This window comes from Oncorhynchus mykiss, chromosome 1 (genome assembly GCF_013265735.2).
Source record: "Oncorhynchus mykiss isolate Arlee chromosome 1, USDA_OmykA_1.1, whole genome shotgun sequence".
Taxonomy (NCBI): Eukaryota; Metazoa; Chordata; class Actinopteri; order Salmoniformes; family Salmonidae; genus Oncorhynchus; species Oncorhynchus mykiss.
Window position 1 is genome coordinate 86,481,710 of NC_048565.1, and position 14,251 is coordinate 86,495,960.

General features: G+C 43.2%; 2 protein-coding genes across 4 annotated transcripts in view; both read left to right on the top strand.

The window, feature by feature from the left end:
* LOC118966027 (butyrophilin subfamily 1 member A1-like) overlaps positions 1–14,251 on the top strand; it is a 70,011-nt gene that overhangs the window by 22,642 nt on the left and 33,118 nt on the right. The window lies entirely within an intron of this gene.
* Positions 10,396–14,020, top strand: LOC118966033 (aftiphilin-like). 2 transcript variants are annotated; one of them, XM_036987872.1, is made up of 4 exons: positions 10,396–10,430; positions 11,088–11,144; positions 11,738–11,854; positions 13,738–14,020. In XM_036987872.1, exons 1-4 carry the CDS (start codon positions 10,413–10,415, stop codon positions 13,822–13,824), a joined length of 279 nt encoding a protein of 92 aa, XP_036843767.1. In that variant the 5' UTR covers positions 10,396–10,412; the 3' UTR covers positions 13,825–14,020. The 2 variants fall into 2 exon arrangements, with proteins under 2 accessions (XP_036843767.1, XP_036843771.1); XM_036987876.1 differs by having other exon boundaries at positions 13,741–14,020.

Sequence of the window (14,251 nt, forward strand, 5' to 3'; positions counted from 1 at the left end):
CGACGCAGGACACCAGGCGGACACTTGGAAAATGTAGTCTCTTATGGTCAATCTTCCAATGACATGCCTACAAATACGTCACAATGCTGCTAAGACCTTGGGCGAACGACAGAAAGTGTAGGCTCATTCGTTGCGCAATCACAGCCATATAAGGAGAGAATGGAAAACAGAGCTTCAGAAATTCTGCTAATTCCTGGGTGATGCATCATCTTGGTTTTGCCTGTAGAATGAGTTCTGGGGCACTTACAGACAAAATCTTTGCAGATTCTGAAACTTCAGAGTGTTTTCTTTCCAAAAGAATATGCATAGTCGAGCATCTTTTCGTGACAAAATATCGCGCTTAAAACGGGAACGTTTTTTATCCAAAAATGAAATAGCGCCCCTAGAGCTCTAACAGGTTAAAACAAACAAGGCAGATACAGTATAAACAGCAGTAACTCCTATTGAGAGACTTAATGTACATGAGATCTTAGTTATAGATTTCCTGTCAATCTTTGTTGTTGTGGTAGAGTGGACCAGTTGATTGTTTATTGGATAAGACAGAGAGGTAAAGGTAGGAATGTTGAAAGAGCAATGGGTTGGATCTGAACCCATTCTGGTACTGGACCATCCCAGACCACTGATTTCTTGTTAATGTTTGACTAATCTTTGACGTTTCTTTCACCAATCCCTTGGACTGTTCTGTCTTCATGAGAGTGTGTTATATATATATATTTTTATTCTCTGTGTTTTCTAAAAGTATAGTGCTTTCTGTGGTGGTGGGGCAAGAGGGCAAAAAATATGGAGCGTTGTGCCGTGATTGGCTCAGTGTTCTGTCTCTCATGGGGACACTACGTCACCTCGAAGTCGATGGGTAGACTTCCAAAATTCTAGCCCTTTGGGTGCTGCCGTAGAGTTACATTAGAAGTGCCCATCCAAGAAGGCTCAAGGTCATTGATAAAATGACATCAAATCATGTTACATGTACAGCAGCTTTGATTGGACAGATCATGTTAACATCATTCTTTCAAAATCTTAGCTGGCAGTCAATATCATGAATCAAGTCGACAATCTACTGGCAAATCCTTTTTAATCCTTGTCATATGAAGATAAATAATAAAGTGAAATTATAGATAAACCGTATCGATGCTTATCGACCATTGGACATAAACATTACACAACAAGTTAGAAATCGCAAATTCAACAATAAGTGGTTTGGAAGGAAGTGCTCACAGCACAACAAGGTGAGTCCAAAAATGTCTTGTATGCTGCTGCATAAATGATGTAATATGTAAGAAAGTAATAAGTAATAAGGTAAGAAAGTAATACTAAGTGTATGTTGTGTAGTAAGCTGTTAGTAGCCCATGTGCCTCACGCTAATCATTTGGTCCCTTTTCCCTTTTTTGTAAATTTCAAAAGTGCTGAACAAGTAGTTATATTGACAACATCCGTCCTAGCTCGCTCATTAATGTCTTAATCTAAATTACAGATTGTCTCTTATCCGCTCCTCCATAGTTTGTACATCTCAATTGTCAGTAGAAACCACATTTGTTTAAACAAGTCAGCCATATCAGCTATGTTTTTTTTTTTTTTATCAGTAAATGAGGCTGAATGAACCGTTTCGCTGCCAGACATGGCTCCGCTGATAGCCAGGTGTAGCAGTGGTAAGGTGATGGGACTCTGCTGTTGGGACTCTGCTGTTGGGACTCTGCTTTTGGGACTCTGCTTTTGGGACTCTGCTGTTGCGACTCTGCTGTTGGGACTCTGCTGATGGGACTCTGCTGATGGGACTCTGCTGTTGGGACTCTGCTGTTGGGACTCTGCTGTTGGGACTCTGCTGTTGGGACTCTGCTGTTGGGACTCTGCTGTTGGGACTCTGCTGTTGGGACTCTGCTGATGGGACTCTGCTGATGGGACTCTGCTGATGGGACTCTGCTGATGGGACTCTGCTGTTGGGACAGCTTTATGTAGGTCCTGATAGTTTGTGGGCACCGTTTGTAACCATTACCTTGCAATGAATGTATTGTTTAGTGTTGTGCTGTGTAGTGGCGTTGCTGGAATGCACAAGATTTACATGCTAAAATTGCAACTGGTTGTGTAACCTTTCTGCTGTGTGCTCCTACATTTAGGTAACAATATAGCAGCAGCACAAAATACATGTGTTTTATATATTGATCATTTGATAACAAAATGTTCTGAAAGTGTGTTTAAAAATAGTTTCATCTCCATCATTGTCATCAGACTGACTACTGTTGCAGACAGACTACTATATCAGACAGACTACAGTTTCAGACAGACTACTATATCAGACAGACTACTGTTGCAGACAGACTACTATATCAGACAGACTACAGTTTCAGACAGACTACTATATCAGACAGACTACTGTTTCAGACAGACTAAATGACGTTTTTGGCGACATCATGTGGAAGTTGTAGGAACTGCAAGCTCCCTGCTATATATTTTTGCTTGCAATAAACAATTTTAGAGACTGGCGGATTAATACTTTTCTGTGGTTTTTGTGACCAGGTTTTTCTTGGGATTTCGCTTGCTGTTCACGTTCTGTTATAGTCACAGACATTATTTAACCAGTTTTAGAAACTTCAGAGTGTTTTCTATCCACACATACTAATCGTATGCATATACTATATTCCTGGCATGAGTAGCAGGACGCTGAAATGTTGCGCGATTTTTAACAGAATGTTCGAAAAAGTAGGGGGTAGACTGAAGCTATTAAGACCTAATTGTTATTTACAATGACGGCCTACCAAAAGGCAAAAGGCCTCCTGCGGGGACGGGTGCTTGGATTAAAAAATAAATAAATAATAAAATATAGGACAAAACACACATCACGACAAGAGAGACAACACAACACTACATAAAGAGAGACCTGAGACAACAACATAGCATGGCAGCAACACAGGACAACACCGCATGGTAGCAAAACATCACAGCAACAAATGTGCCTTGAATTCTAAATAAATCACTGACAGTGTCACCAGCAAAGCACCCCCACACCATTCTACCTCTTCCTCCATCCTTCACAGTGGGAACCACACATGCGGAGATCATCTGTTCACCTACTCTGTGCCTCACAAAGACACGGCGGTTGGAACCAAAAATCATACAGATTTCCACCAGTCTAATGTCCCCTGACAAGGTAAAAACCTATCATTAAGTTACAGTATTGTTCCCTGGGGTGCAAAAAGATGAAAATACACATCATGTACCTTCAGATGTACACATGATCTGACATGGTACTGTTTGGTACCTTTCAGGGTACATGTGTGGATAATGAGTACATATTATAATGGTTTAAAAAAGAGATAAAGCAGCACCTCAAGGCACAACGCCTCTCCCCTATTTGACCTAGATAGTTTGTGTGTATGTATTGAGATGTAGGCTACGTGTGCCTTTATTAAATGAGTTCTGTCCTTGAACTGTTCTTGTCTATTAATGTTCGATATTATACCATGTTTTGTGTGTACCTCCAGGAAGAGTTGCTGTTGCTTTCACAACAGCTAATGGGGATCCTAATAAAGAATACCAAATGATAAATTGTTTTGAATATAAAGGTACCATCATTGGAGACGTGGCTTAGTTGGGCCGTGGCATCAGTACTTTTTGTCAACCTGTGAGTGGAAGGCTTGTACCAGTTTAAGTTGTCTATGGTTATGTTAATTCAAGCTTGTGCATTTCCACTGACATTTATGAAGTCCTTATAAAGGCTTACAGAAAAGAGTAATTAATATTGTAGTAACTAACAGGTTAAAGGAAGCATGGACCCAACAATGAGAGACCTAGTCAAGAGGAACGAAGAAACTTTAAAAAATCCATAAATGTATCATGCTTGTGTAACGTGGTTAATTATGTTCCCCATGCCAAAGCAGACATGTGTATTTAATGTTTATTTATTCTAATTGGTTGGTTTACGTCAGATATCAATAAGGGATAATGTCATTGGCTATGGTTGCAGATAGGATGAGATCGCAAACATATATTTTTCCCAGTCTGATATTGACATGCAAGCGGTAGGTCATGTTCTGAAGTGCTGTGTTCTATTTTAATATTTACGATGTGTATGAGTTCACTATGTATATTAGTTATATTTACAGCATCCTGTTAGAGTTTGATGTAATTCTAGCCATGCATTTTGATATTATTGCTGTATGAACAACTAGCTAGCACGCTATATTGAAGTGATGGTGGTGGCATTTAGCATGTGACTCATACATGGCTGTTTCTCCTTGCTGCAGATCCATGCAACAGCAGCCATCTTGGTGCATGTCAGATCCATGCTACAGCAGCCATCTTGGTGCATGTCAGATCCATGCTACAGCAGCCATCTTGGTGCATGTCAGATCCATGCTACAGCAGCCATCTTGGTGCATGTCAGATCCATGCTACAGCAGCCATCTTGGTGCATGTCAGATCCATGCAACAGCAGCCATTTTGGTGCATGTCAGATCCATGCTACAGCAGCCATCTTGGTGCATGTCAGATCCATGCTACAGCAGCCATCTTGTTGCATGTCAGATCCATGCTACAGCAGACATCTTGTTGCATGTCAGATCCATGCTACAGCAGCCATCTTGGTGCAAGTAGCTAGCTAGCCAATATCAGCATGGTTTCATACCATAGACATCAGAACTCTAACACAAGGACAAGCAACATTATACATCAGTTAGCTAGTTATGACCAGTAGAGGTGTGTGGGTAAAATCACTGAGGAAGTCAAGCCAGTAAATAAAGCCATATTACAACCTACGTTGTGATAATTGCGTTGTTTGCTCTATAACCCATTCGTTCATACACCACCATGATATACAATAAGGCCGTGACAATAAAAAGACAACAGTCACAGAAGTCTGCAGCAAGGTCAAGCCAGTTAATGTTTAACAGTTTACTAACAACCACTGATTTAGAAACACAGACTTACCTCAAATCAACAAAAGACAACACGAGCACTGCCTCCGCTAGTCCAGCACCATTTACACTTAAAAATGTAAACACTCAAATCGAGAAGGCTATGTATGCTTAGTTTAATACACTGAAAACAAACTTAAAGATACCAAAAACAATTTAGTCCAGTCAATGTTGCTAAATATCATGTTGCTGTCCATGGAACTGATTTTTGTGTGTATGTGTTTGTGTGTTTGTAAAACATAGTTTTTTGACTAACCCTACTATCCTAGACTGCTACCATAGACTACGGACTCTCCTTCTCCGTGGCCACCGTGAGTAAAACATTTAAACATGTTAACCCTTGCAAGGCTGCCGGCCAAGGCGGCAACCCTAGCCGTGTCCTCGGAGCATGCGTAGACCAGCTGGCTGGTGTGTTTACAGACATATTCAATCAATCCCTGTCCCAGTCTGCTCTTCCCACATGCTTCAAGACGGCCAACATTGTTCCTGTTCCCAAGACAGCTAAGGTAACTGAAATAAATGACTATCACCCAGTAGCCCTCACTTCTGTCATCATGAAGTGCTTTGAGAGACTAGTCAAGGACCATATCACCTCCACCCTACCTGACACCCTAGAACCACTCCAATTTGCTTACCGCCCCAATAGGTCCACAGACGGTGCAATCACCATCACACTGCACACTGCCCTATCCCATCTGGACAAGAGGAATACCTATGTAAGAATGCTGTTCATTGACTACAGCTCAGCATTCAACAACACAGTACCCTCCAAACTCATCATGAAGCTTGAGACCCCGGGTCTCAACCCCGCCCTGTGCAACTGGGTCCTGGACTTCCTGCCTGGCCGCCCCCAGGTGGTGAAGGTAGGAAACAACATCTCCACCCCACTGATCCTCAACACTGGGACCCCACAAGAGTGCGTTCTCAGCCCTCTCCTGTACTCCCTGTTCACCCACGACTGCGTGGCCACGCACGCCTCCAACTCAATCATGAAGTTTGCAGACGACAATACAGTGATAGGCTTGATTACCAACAATGACGAGACAGACTACAGGGAGGAAGTGAGGGCCCTTTGAGTGTGGTTTCAGGAGAATAACTTATTTTTGTCAGCAAAACAAAAGAGATGATCGTGAACTTCAGGAAACAGCAGAGGGAGCACCCCCCTATCCACATCAACGGGACAGCAGTGGAGAAGGTGTAAAGTTTTAAGTTCCTCGTGTACATATCACCGACAAACTGAAATGGTCCACGCACACAGACAGTGTGGTGAAGAAGGTGGAACAAATTGTACAGGTGCACAATTTAGAGCATCCTATCGGGCTGTATCGCTGCCTGGTACGGCAACTGCACCGCCCACAACCACAGGGCTCTTCAGATGTTGGTGCGGTTTGCACAAAACATCACCAGGGGCAAACTACCTGCCTCCCAGAACACCTACAACACCTAATGTCACAGGAAGGCAAGGACAATAACCACCCGAGCCACAACCTGTTCCATCAGAGCCACTATCCCATTCCATTCAGAAGGTGAGGTCAGTACAGGTGCATCACACCTGGGAGAGAGATAGAAGCTATTTTTCAATCTCAAGGCTTTCAGATTGTTAAACAGCCACCACTAGCACAGAGAGGCGGCTGCCTACCTACAGACATGATATCATTGGCCACATTAAAACCTGTTGTGACTAGGGGCAGTATTTTCATTTTTGGAAAAATAACGTACCCAAAGTAAACGGGATATTTTGTCAGGACAAATTGCTAGAATATGCATATAATTGACAGCTTAGGATAGAAAACACTCTAAAGTTTCCAAAACTGTAAAAATATTGTCTGTGAGTATAACAGAACTGATATTGCAGGCGAAAGCCTGAGAAGAATCCAATCCGGAAGTGCCTCATGTTTTGAAAGCTCTGCGTTCCAATGCGTCCCTATTGAGCAGTGAATGGGCTATCAACCAGATTACTTTTTCTACGTATTCCCCAAGGTGTCTACAGCATTGTGATGTAGTTTTACGCATTTATGTTGAAGAATAACCGTAAGCGGCTCCATTGTGTAAGTGGTCACCTGATTGCTCTCAGAGTGATTCTCGCGTAAAATACAGAGGTAGTCATTTTTCCAATCGGTCCTACTGAAAAACCAATTTTCCCGGTGGATATATTATCGAATAGATATTTGAAAAACACCTTGAGGATTGATTATAAACAACGTTTGCCATGTTTCTGTCGATATTATGGAGCTAATTTGGAATATTTTTGGGTGTTTTCGTGACCGCAATTTCCGGTCGATTTCTCAGCCAAACGTGAAGAACAAACGAAGCTATTTCACCTACAAAAATAATATTTTGGGAAAAAAGGAACATTGGCTATCTAACTGGGAGTCTCGTGAGTGAAAACATCCGAAGCTCATCAAAGGTAAACGATTTAATTTGATTGCTTTTCTGATTTTCGTGGCCAAGTTACCTGCTGCTAGCTGGACATAATGCTATGCTAGGCTATCGATAAACTTACACAAATGCTTGTCTTGCTTTGGCTGTAAAGCATATTTTGAAAATCTGAGATGACTGGGTGATTAACAAAAGGCTAAGCTGTGTCTCAATATATTTCACTTGTGATTTTCATGAATAGGAACATTTTTTAGTAATATTTATGTCCGTTGCGTTATGCTAATTCGTGTCAGTCGATGATTACGCTCCCGGATCCGGGATGGGGTGTCACTAGAGGTTTTAAATGGAACACTAGTCACTTTAATAATGCCACTTTAAGAATGTTTACTTATCTCGCATTACTCATCTCATATGTATATACTGTATACTTCACTATCTATTCTTTACTATCTATTGTATCTTGGCTGCTCTGTCACTGCTCATCCATATATTTTATACTTATGTATTCTCATCCAATTCCTTTACTAGATTGTGTGTATTAGGTTTTGTTGTGGAATTGTTAGATATTACCTGTTAGATACTGCTGCACTGTCGGATCTAGAAGGATAAGCATTTCGCTACACTCGCAATAACACCTGCTAACCATGTCTATGTGATCAATAATATTTGATTTGATTTATAGTCTAGTTGAACACCAATGCCATCCTCCTCTCTTTCATGTTGGCAAGCGGTCTATGCCTCTGTCGTACTGTATGCTATTTAGTTTTTGTTGTCACAGGCTACCTAGCTAGAATGCTTGCCAGCCTGACTTCCTCGCATGGGCAACAATGAACCAGCTAAGTTAGCTAGCTAGTTAACGTGAGCCTACTAGGCTCCATCAAGGCTACATATTGAACTTCAATCATCTCAGGCCAGTGGCACAACATATGCATTTACGTTTAGATCAGAATCACCATGAAAATGAAGAGTCTCTCTCTCTCTCTCTCTCTCTACTTTGTGCATGACAATTAATTTTTTTCAACAATTGTTTACAGACAGATTTCACTTATAATTCACTGTGTCACAAATCCAGTGGGTCAGTATTTTACATACACTAAGTTGACTGTGCCTTTAAACAGCTTGGAAAATTCCAGAAAATGATGTCAATTAGCCTATCAGAAGCTTCTAAAGCCATGACAAGTGTGAAGATGCTGGAGGAAACAGGTACAAAAGTATCTACAGTGGGGAGAACAAGTTTTTGATACACTGCCGATTTTGCAGGTTTTCCTACTTATACAAGACATGTAGAGGTCTGTAATTTTTTATCATAGGTACACTTCAACTGTGAGAGACAGAATCTAAAGCAAAAATCCAGAAAATCACATTGTATGATTTTTAAGTAATTAATTTGCATTTTACTGCATGACATAAGTATTTGATCACCTACCAACCAGTAAGAATTCCAGCTCTCACAGACCTGTTAGTTTTTCTTTAAGAATCCCTCCTGTTCTCCACTCATTACCTGTATTAACTGGACCTGTTTGAACTCGTTACCTGTATAAAAGACACCTGTCCACACACTCAACAGACTCCAACCTCCAGAACTACACGGCAGGACCTGGTCAATGACCTGAAGAGAGCTGGGACCACAGTCTCAAAGAAAACCATTAGTAACACACTACGCCATCATGGATTAAAATCCTGCAGCGCACGCAAGGTACCCCTGCTCAAGGCAGCACATGTCCAGGCCCGTCTGAAGTTTGCCAATGACCATTTGGATGATCCAGAGGAGGAATGGGAGAAGGTCATGTGGTCTGCTGAGACAAAAATAGAGCCTTTTGGTCTAAACTCCACTCGCCGTGTTTGGAGGAAGAAAAAGGATGAGTACAACCCCAAGAACACCATCCCAACGTGAAGCATGGAGGTGGAAACATCATTCTTTGGCAATGTTTTTCTGCCAAGGGGACAGGACGACTGCACCGTATTGAGGGGAGGATGGATGGGGCCATGTATCGCGAGATCTTGGCCAACAACCTCCTTCCCTCAGTAAGAGCATTGAAGATGGGTTGTCGCTGGGTCTTCCAGCATGACAACGACCCGAAACACACAACCAGGACAACTAAGGAGTGGCTTTGTAAAGAAGCATCTCAAGGTCCTGGAGTGGCCTAGCCAGTCTCCAGACATGAACCCAATAGAAAATCTTTGGAGGGAGCTGAAAGTCCGTATTGCCCAGCGACAGCCCCGAAACCTGAAGCATCTGGAGAAGGTGCAGTGTGTGCAAACCTGCTGCAGTGTGTGCAAACCTGGTCAAGAACTACAGGAAACATATGATCTCTGTAATTGCAATTGCAAAGGTTTCTGTACCAAATATTAAGTTCTGCTTTTCTGATGTATCAAATACTTATGTCATGTAATAAAATGCAAATTAATGACTTCAAAATCATACAATGTGATTTTCTGGATTTTTGTTTTAGATTCCGTCTCTCACAGTTAAGGTGTACCTATGATAAAGTTACAGACCTCTACATGCTTTGTAAGTAGGAAAACCTGTATATCCACAGTGAAATGAGTCCTATATCGACATAACCTGAATAGCACTCAGCACTGCTCCAAAACCGCAATAAAAAAGCCAGACTACAGTTTGCAACGGCACATGGAGACAAAGATCATACTTTTTGGAGAAATGTTCGTTATGTTTGGAGGAAAAAGGGGGAGGCTTGCAAGCTAAAACACCATCCCAACCGTGAAGCACGGTTGCGATGCAGCCTCTGGCCTTGATGGTGAAGGTTCTCTACCCTTTTGCGAAGTGTTTAGTCATACATACCCTCCCCTTACTGAGTAAACGGTTTACGCTGCAGAACACAACAAGCCATACGTTTTGCTACGGTTTGCGACTAATGAATACACCCCAGGTTTATCTAGCCTCAATGCACAACAAACACATTGGCAAGCTCTACTCCTGATAAGGCCTGAAACAATTTTGATTTAGTCTTTTGCTTACTGTGCTTACTGCTTACCGCCTCGTTGTTTGCTTTACCCAGGGTTCCTAGGGGCACGTGGCGGCAGCCTCAGGACCTCCACGGTGCTGTGGGCCTGGGGTTCCATTGGGGCGGCTCCCATAGCAACAGGGCCCTGCTCCACTGTCTGCGGATGGACACCAGAAACATGGTAACGGCCTCTTTTCAGTTTAAAACCACACTCTGTAGTTATGTGAATGGCTCCATGCGTAGCAGAGTGAGCCTCAGCCTCCCCAACAGAATAACAGCAGATGTCAACAAACAGTAAGAAAATGGATGGATGGCATTTCACATGACTTTAAAACATCTACATATATAGTGCTCAATGAAGGACTTTCCATCAGAGCAACATAACTAAATAAAACATGAAGCCATCTGTCTTTGACAACAACAACATCAATGATGTAGTAAGTCATCTGTCTGTCTGTCTGTCTGTCCGTAAGCCCCTCCCTCCTCCCCATATTTACATATTGTACATCATCTACTGTAAATGTGTCTGTCTGTCTGTCTGTCTGTCTGTCTGTCTGTCTGTCTAAGCCCCTCCTTCCTCCCCATATTTCCATATTGTACATCATCTACTGTAAATGTGTCTGTATATCCCCTTTACTGTGTAGAAGTGTTCTGTTGCTGCTGTATCTATAGTGTACATACTGTATGTGGATTATATGTCAATTCTTCATCTATAATATAATGTTATTCTGTCTGTATATTCTGTTTATTGGTGTAAAAGCAGCACCGTTTCACCAGCTTGAATTCCTGCTACTGGTAAAGTTACTTGGGGATTTCTGATTCTGTCTCTCCTCCACAGTTGTTCACTGGTCAGAGAAAGCAGCCTGTCATAGTTCCTGTGTTTGCAGCCAGCCTGGTGAGTGGACTGATGCAGATACTGTACTGTGTCCCAAATGGCACCCTGTTCCCTATACAGTGCACTACTTTAGACCAGGGCCCATATGGACACAGTCCATGGTGGCCCTAGTTCCATTTCTGTCCCTAGATCCTCCCCCTAAGCATGTGTACCAGTCCGTTATGCCACTCCTTGTCATGCCAAACATGACCAGGAGTTGACATGATAGCACAAACAGATCTGGGACCAGGCTACCTTCCCTTAGACTTGTATGCTGATAGACCCTTAATGTTCACAGATCTAAAATTACTGGGTAGGTGTAAAGCAATAAGATGATGACTTGGCAGTCGGCCATATTGCTTTCTCCCTCTCCAAACCTTTCATCATGTGACCAAGTGTTCCATGGTGACCTCTTTCTTTCTCTGCCTTTCCCCTTCACCTTTTATTCCCTATCGCTCTCCCATCTCTCTCTCTTTCCCCCGTTATCCCTCCTCTCTCCTCTCTCTCTCTCTTTCCCCCGTTATCCCCCCTCTCTCCTCTCTCTCTCTCTTTCCCCCATTATCCCCCCTCTCTCCTCTCTCTCTTTCACCCCCTCTCCCCTCTTTCTCTCTCAGGGAATGTTAGAGCCCACCAAAGAGCCACTGAGACCAGCTTCAACTGCGGAGAAGACTGCTGCCACAGCACAAGCACTTCCTGGGTCACAGGAAACCACCACCACCTCGTCAATACAGGTACAGAAACAGGTGTAGGGAGAAGTTGTCCTAGATGCTGATATGTGGTCAGTTTAGCATTTTCCCTCCAAATGGTTACAGTTAGAATTGCGGGAGGTGATGCAGATCCTAGGTCTGTACCTAGGGGAAACTTAACTCCAGAGCAACAGGCACACCACAGCTGTGTGTGAACATGTTACCAGCTGTTAAACTCTCCTCCGGCTTTGTTCCTCAATCCCGCACCCCTTTCTCAAAGCTCATTGGAGGAGGAGGTTTGAGAGGAGGGACCTTAGATACTCTCTTCAAAATGAACTTTGAGAGAGAGGTAAGAATAGTTATGTTCCTTGAATTGAGGACAGAAGAGGCAAGGATGTGACAGTTGGTAACGTTTCCAGACAGCCTGTGGCTAGGATGTGAGAGTAGGTAATGTTTCCAGACAGTCTATGGCTAGGATGTGACAGTTGGTAATGTTTCCAGACAGCCTGTGGCTAGGATGTGACAGTTGGTAATATTTCCAGACAGTCTGTGGCTAGGATGTGACAGTTGGTAACGTCTCCAGACAGTTTGTGGCTAGGATGTGACCGTTGGTAATGTCTCCAGACAGTCTGTGGCTAGGATGTGACAGTTGGTAATGTTTCCAGACAGTCTGTGGCTAGGATGTGACAGTTGGTAATGTTTCCAGACAGCCTGTGGCTAGGATGTGACAGTTGGTAATGTTTCCAGACAGTCTGTGGCTAGGATGTGATAGTTGGTAATGTTTCCAGACAGTCTATGGCTAGGATGTGACAGTTGGTAATGTTTCCAGACAGTCTGTGGCTAGGATGTGACAGTTGGTAATGTTTCCAGACAGTCTGTGGCTAGGATGTGACAGTTGGAAATGTTTCCAGACAGTCTGTGGCTAGGATGTGACAGTTGGTAATGTTTCCAGACAGTCTGTGGCTAGGATGTGACAGTTGGTAATGTTTCCAGACAGTCTGTGGCTAGGATGTGACAGTTGGTAACGTTTCCAGACAGCCTGACTAGGATGTGACAGTTGGTAACATTTACGTTGGTAATTGGTAGGATGTGACAGTTGGTAATGTTTCCAGACAGTCTGACTAGGATGTGACAGTTGGTAACGTTTACATTGGTAATTGGTAGGATGTGACAGTTGGTAATGTTTCCAGACAGCCTGACTAGGATGTGACAGTTGGTAACGTTTACATTGGTAATTGGTAGGATGTGACAGTTGGTAATGTTTCCAGACAGTCTGTGGCTAGGATGTGACAGTTGGTAATGTCTCCAGACAGTCTGTGGCTAGGATGTGACAGTTGGTAATGTCTCCAGACAGCCTGACTAGGATGTGACAGTTGGTAATGTCTCCAGACAGCCTAACTAGGATGTGACAGTTGGTAATGTCTCCAGACAGTCTGTGGCTAGGATGTGACCATTGGTAATGTTTCCAGACAGCCTGTGGCTAGGATGTGACCATTGGTAATGTTTCCAGACAGCCTGTGACTCACACAGTATACCCAACACAAACAGGGCAACATTGGGCACTATATTTTACACTTCCTTGACAATGAAGTTAACCCTAAACTCTGACCTATGATCAGATATCCTTACCGGAGATCCTAATCTTAGCATTAGGAGGATAATGACAATAGACTAACACCCAATTCCTCTGTGCTGTCCTCTATCCAACACGAAGACCTGGCCATATTCACAAAGCGTCTTGGAGTAGGAGTGCTGATCTAGGATCAGTCTTTTAACTCATAATCAATAAGATAACAAGAACCAGGGGGACCTGATTCTAGATCAGCACTCCTTTGTCTGATGTGCTTTTGTGAGTATGGGCTGTCAAGAGACTGTGTTGAATAGAGGGCACACTGCTGAGCCTCACTACAGTTTGTTCCTTCCGGCAGCAGGGGGCCCCCCAGCCTTGGTCCCAGTTTGACTGGAGCAGCAGTGGCCTTGGCGTCAACCGTCTGGATGGTACGTCCTCCCACTGAGCCCCCTACCTACAGGGCTAGAGATGAGGCTGCTGAACACACTCTCTCCTCCGACTCTGCTGCTACCTGACTCCTGTTGCTCTCTTTGGTTCCAATGTCCACACCAGCATACTAGACTACCACCTATAAAGAATCAATGTGTTGGACATACTAGACTACTGCCTATAATGAATCAATGTGTTGGACATACTAGACTACCACCTATGAAGAATCAATGTGTTGGACATGCATTCTAAGTAAGTGGTATGCAAGTGTGGACTTTGGAACATAACACCACCACCTCCACCAGGTCAGACTGACACACACACACACACACGTAGTGATCAATAATTGCTAATCAAGCATAATCAATTGGTTTTATATCGTGCTTTGCCAGGTCTGAAAGAGCTTTGCATGGAAAGACGGGAAACTCACCTGCAATCAAATG

Bases quoted from the DNA above. Each gene is read 5' to 3' on its own strand.
- LOC118966033 (XM_036987872.1), top strand. The intron at 11,145-11,737 runs GTGAGTGGACTG...TTTCTCTCTCAG, and splicing joins CTGTGTTTGCAGCCAGCCTG to GGAATGTTAGAGCCCACCAA. The intron at 11,855-13,737 runs GTACAGAAACAG...TCCTTCCGGCAG, and splicing joins CCACCACCTCGTCAATACAG to CAGGGGGCCCCCCAGCCTTG.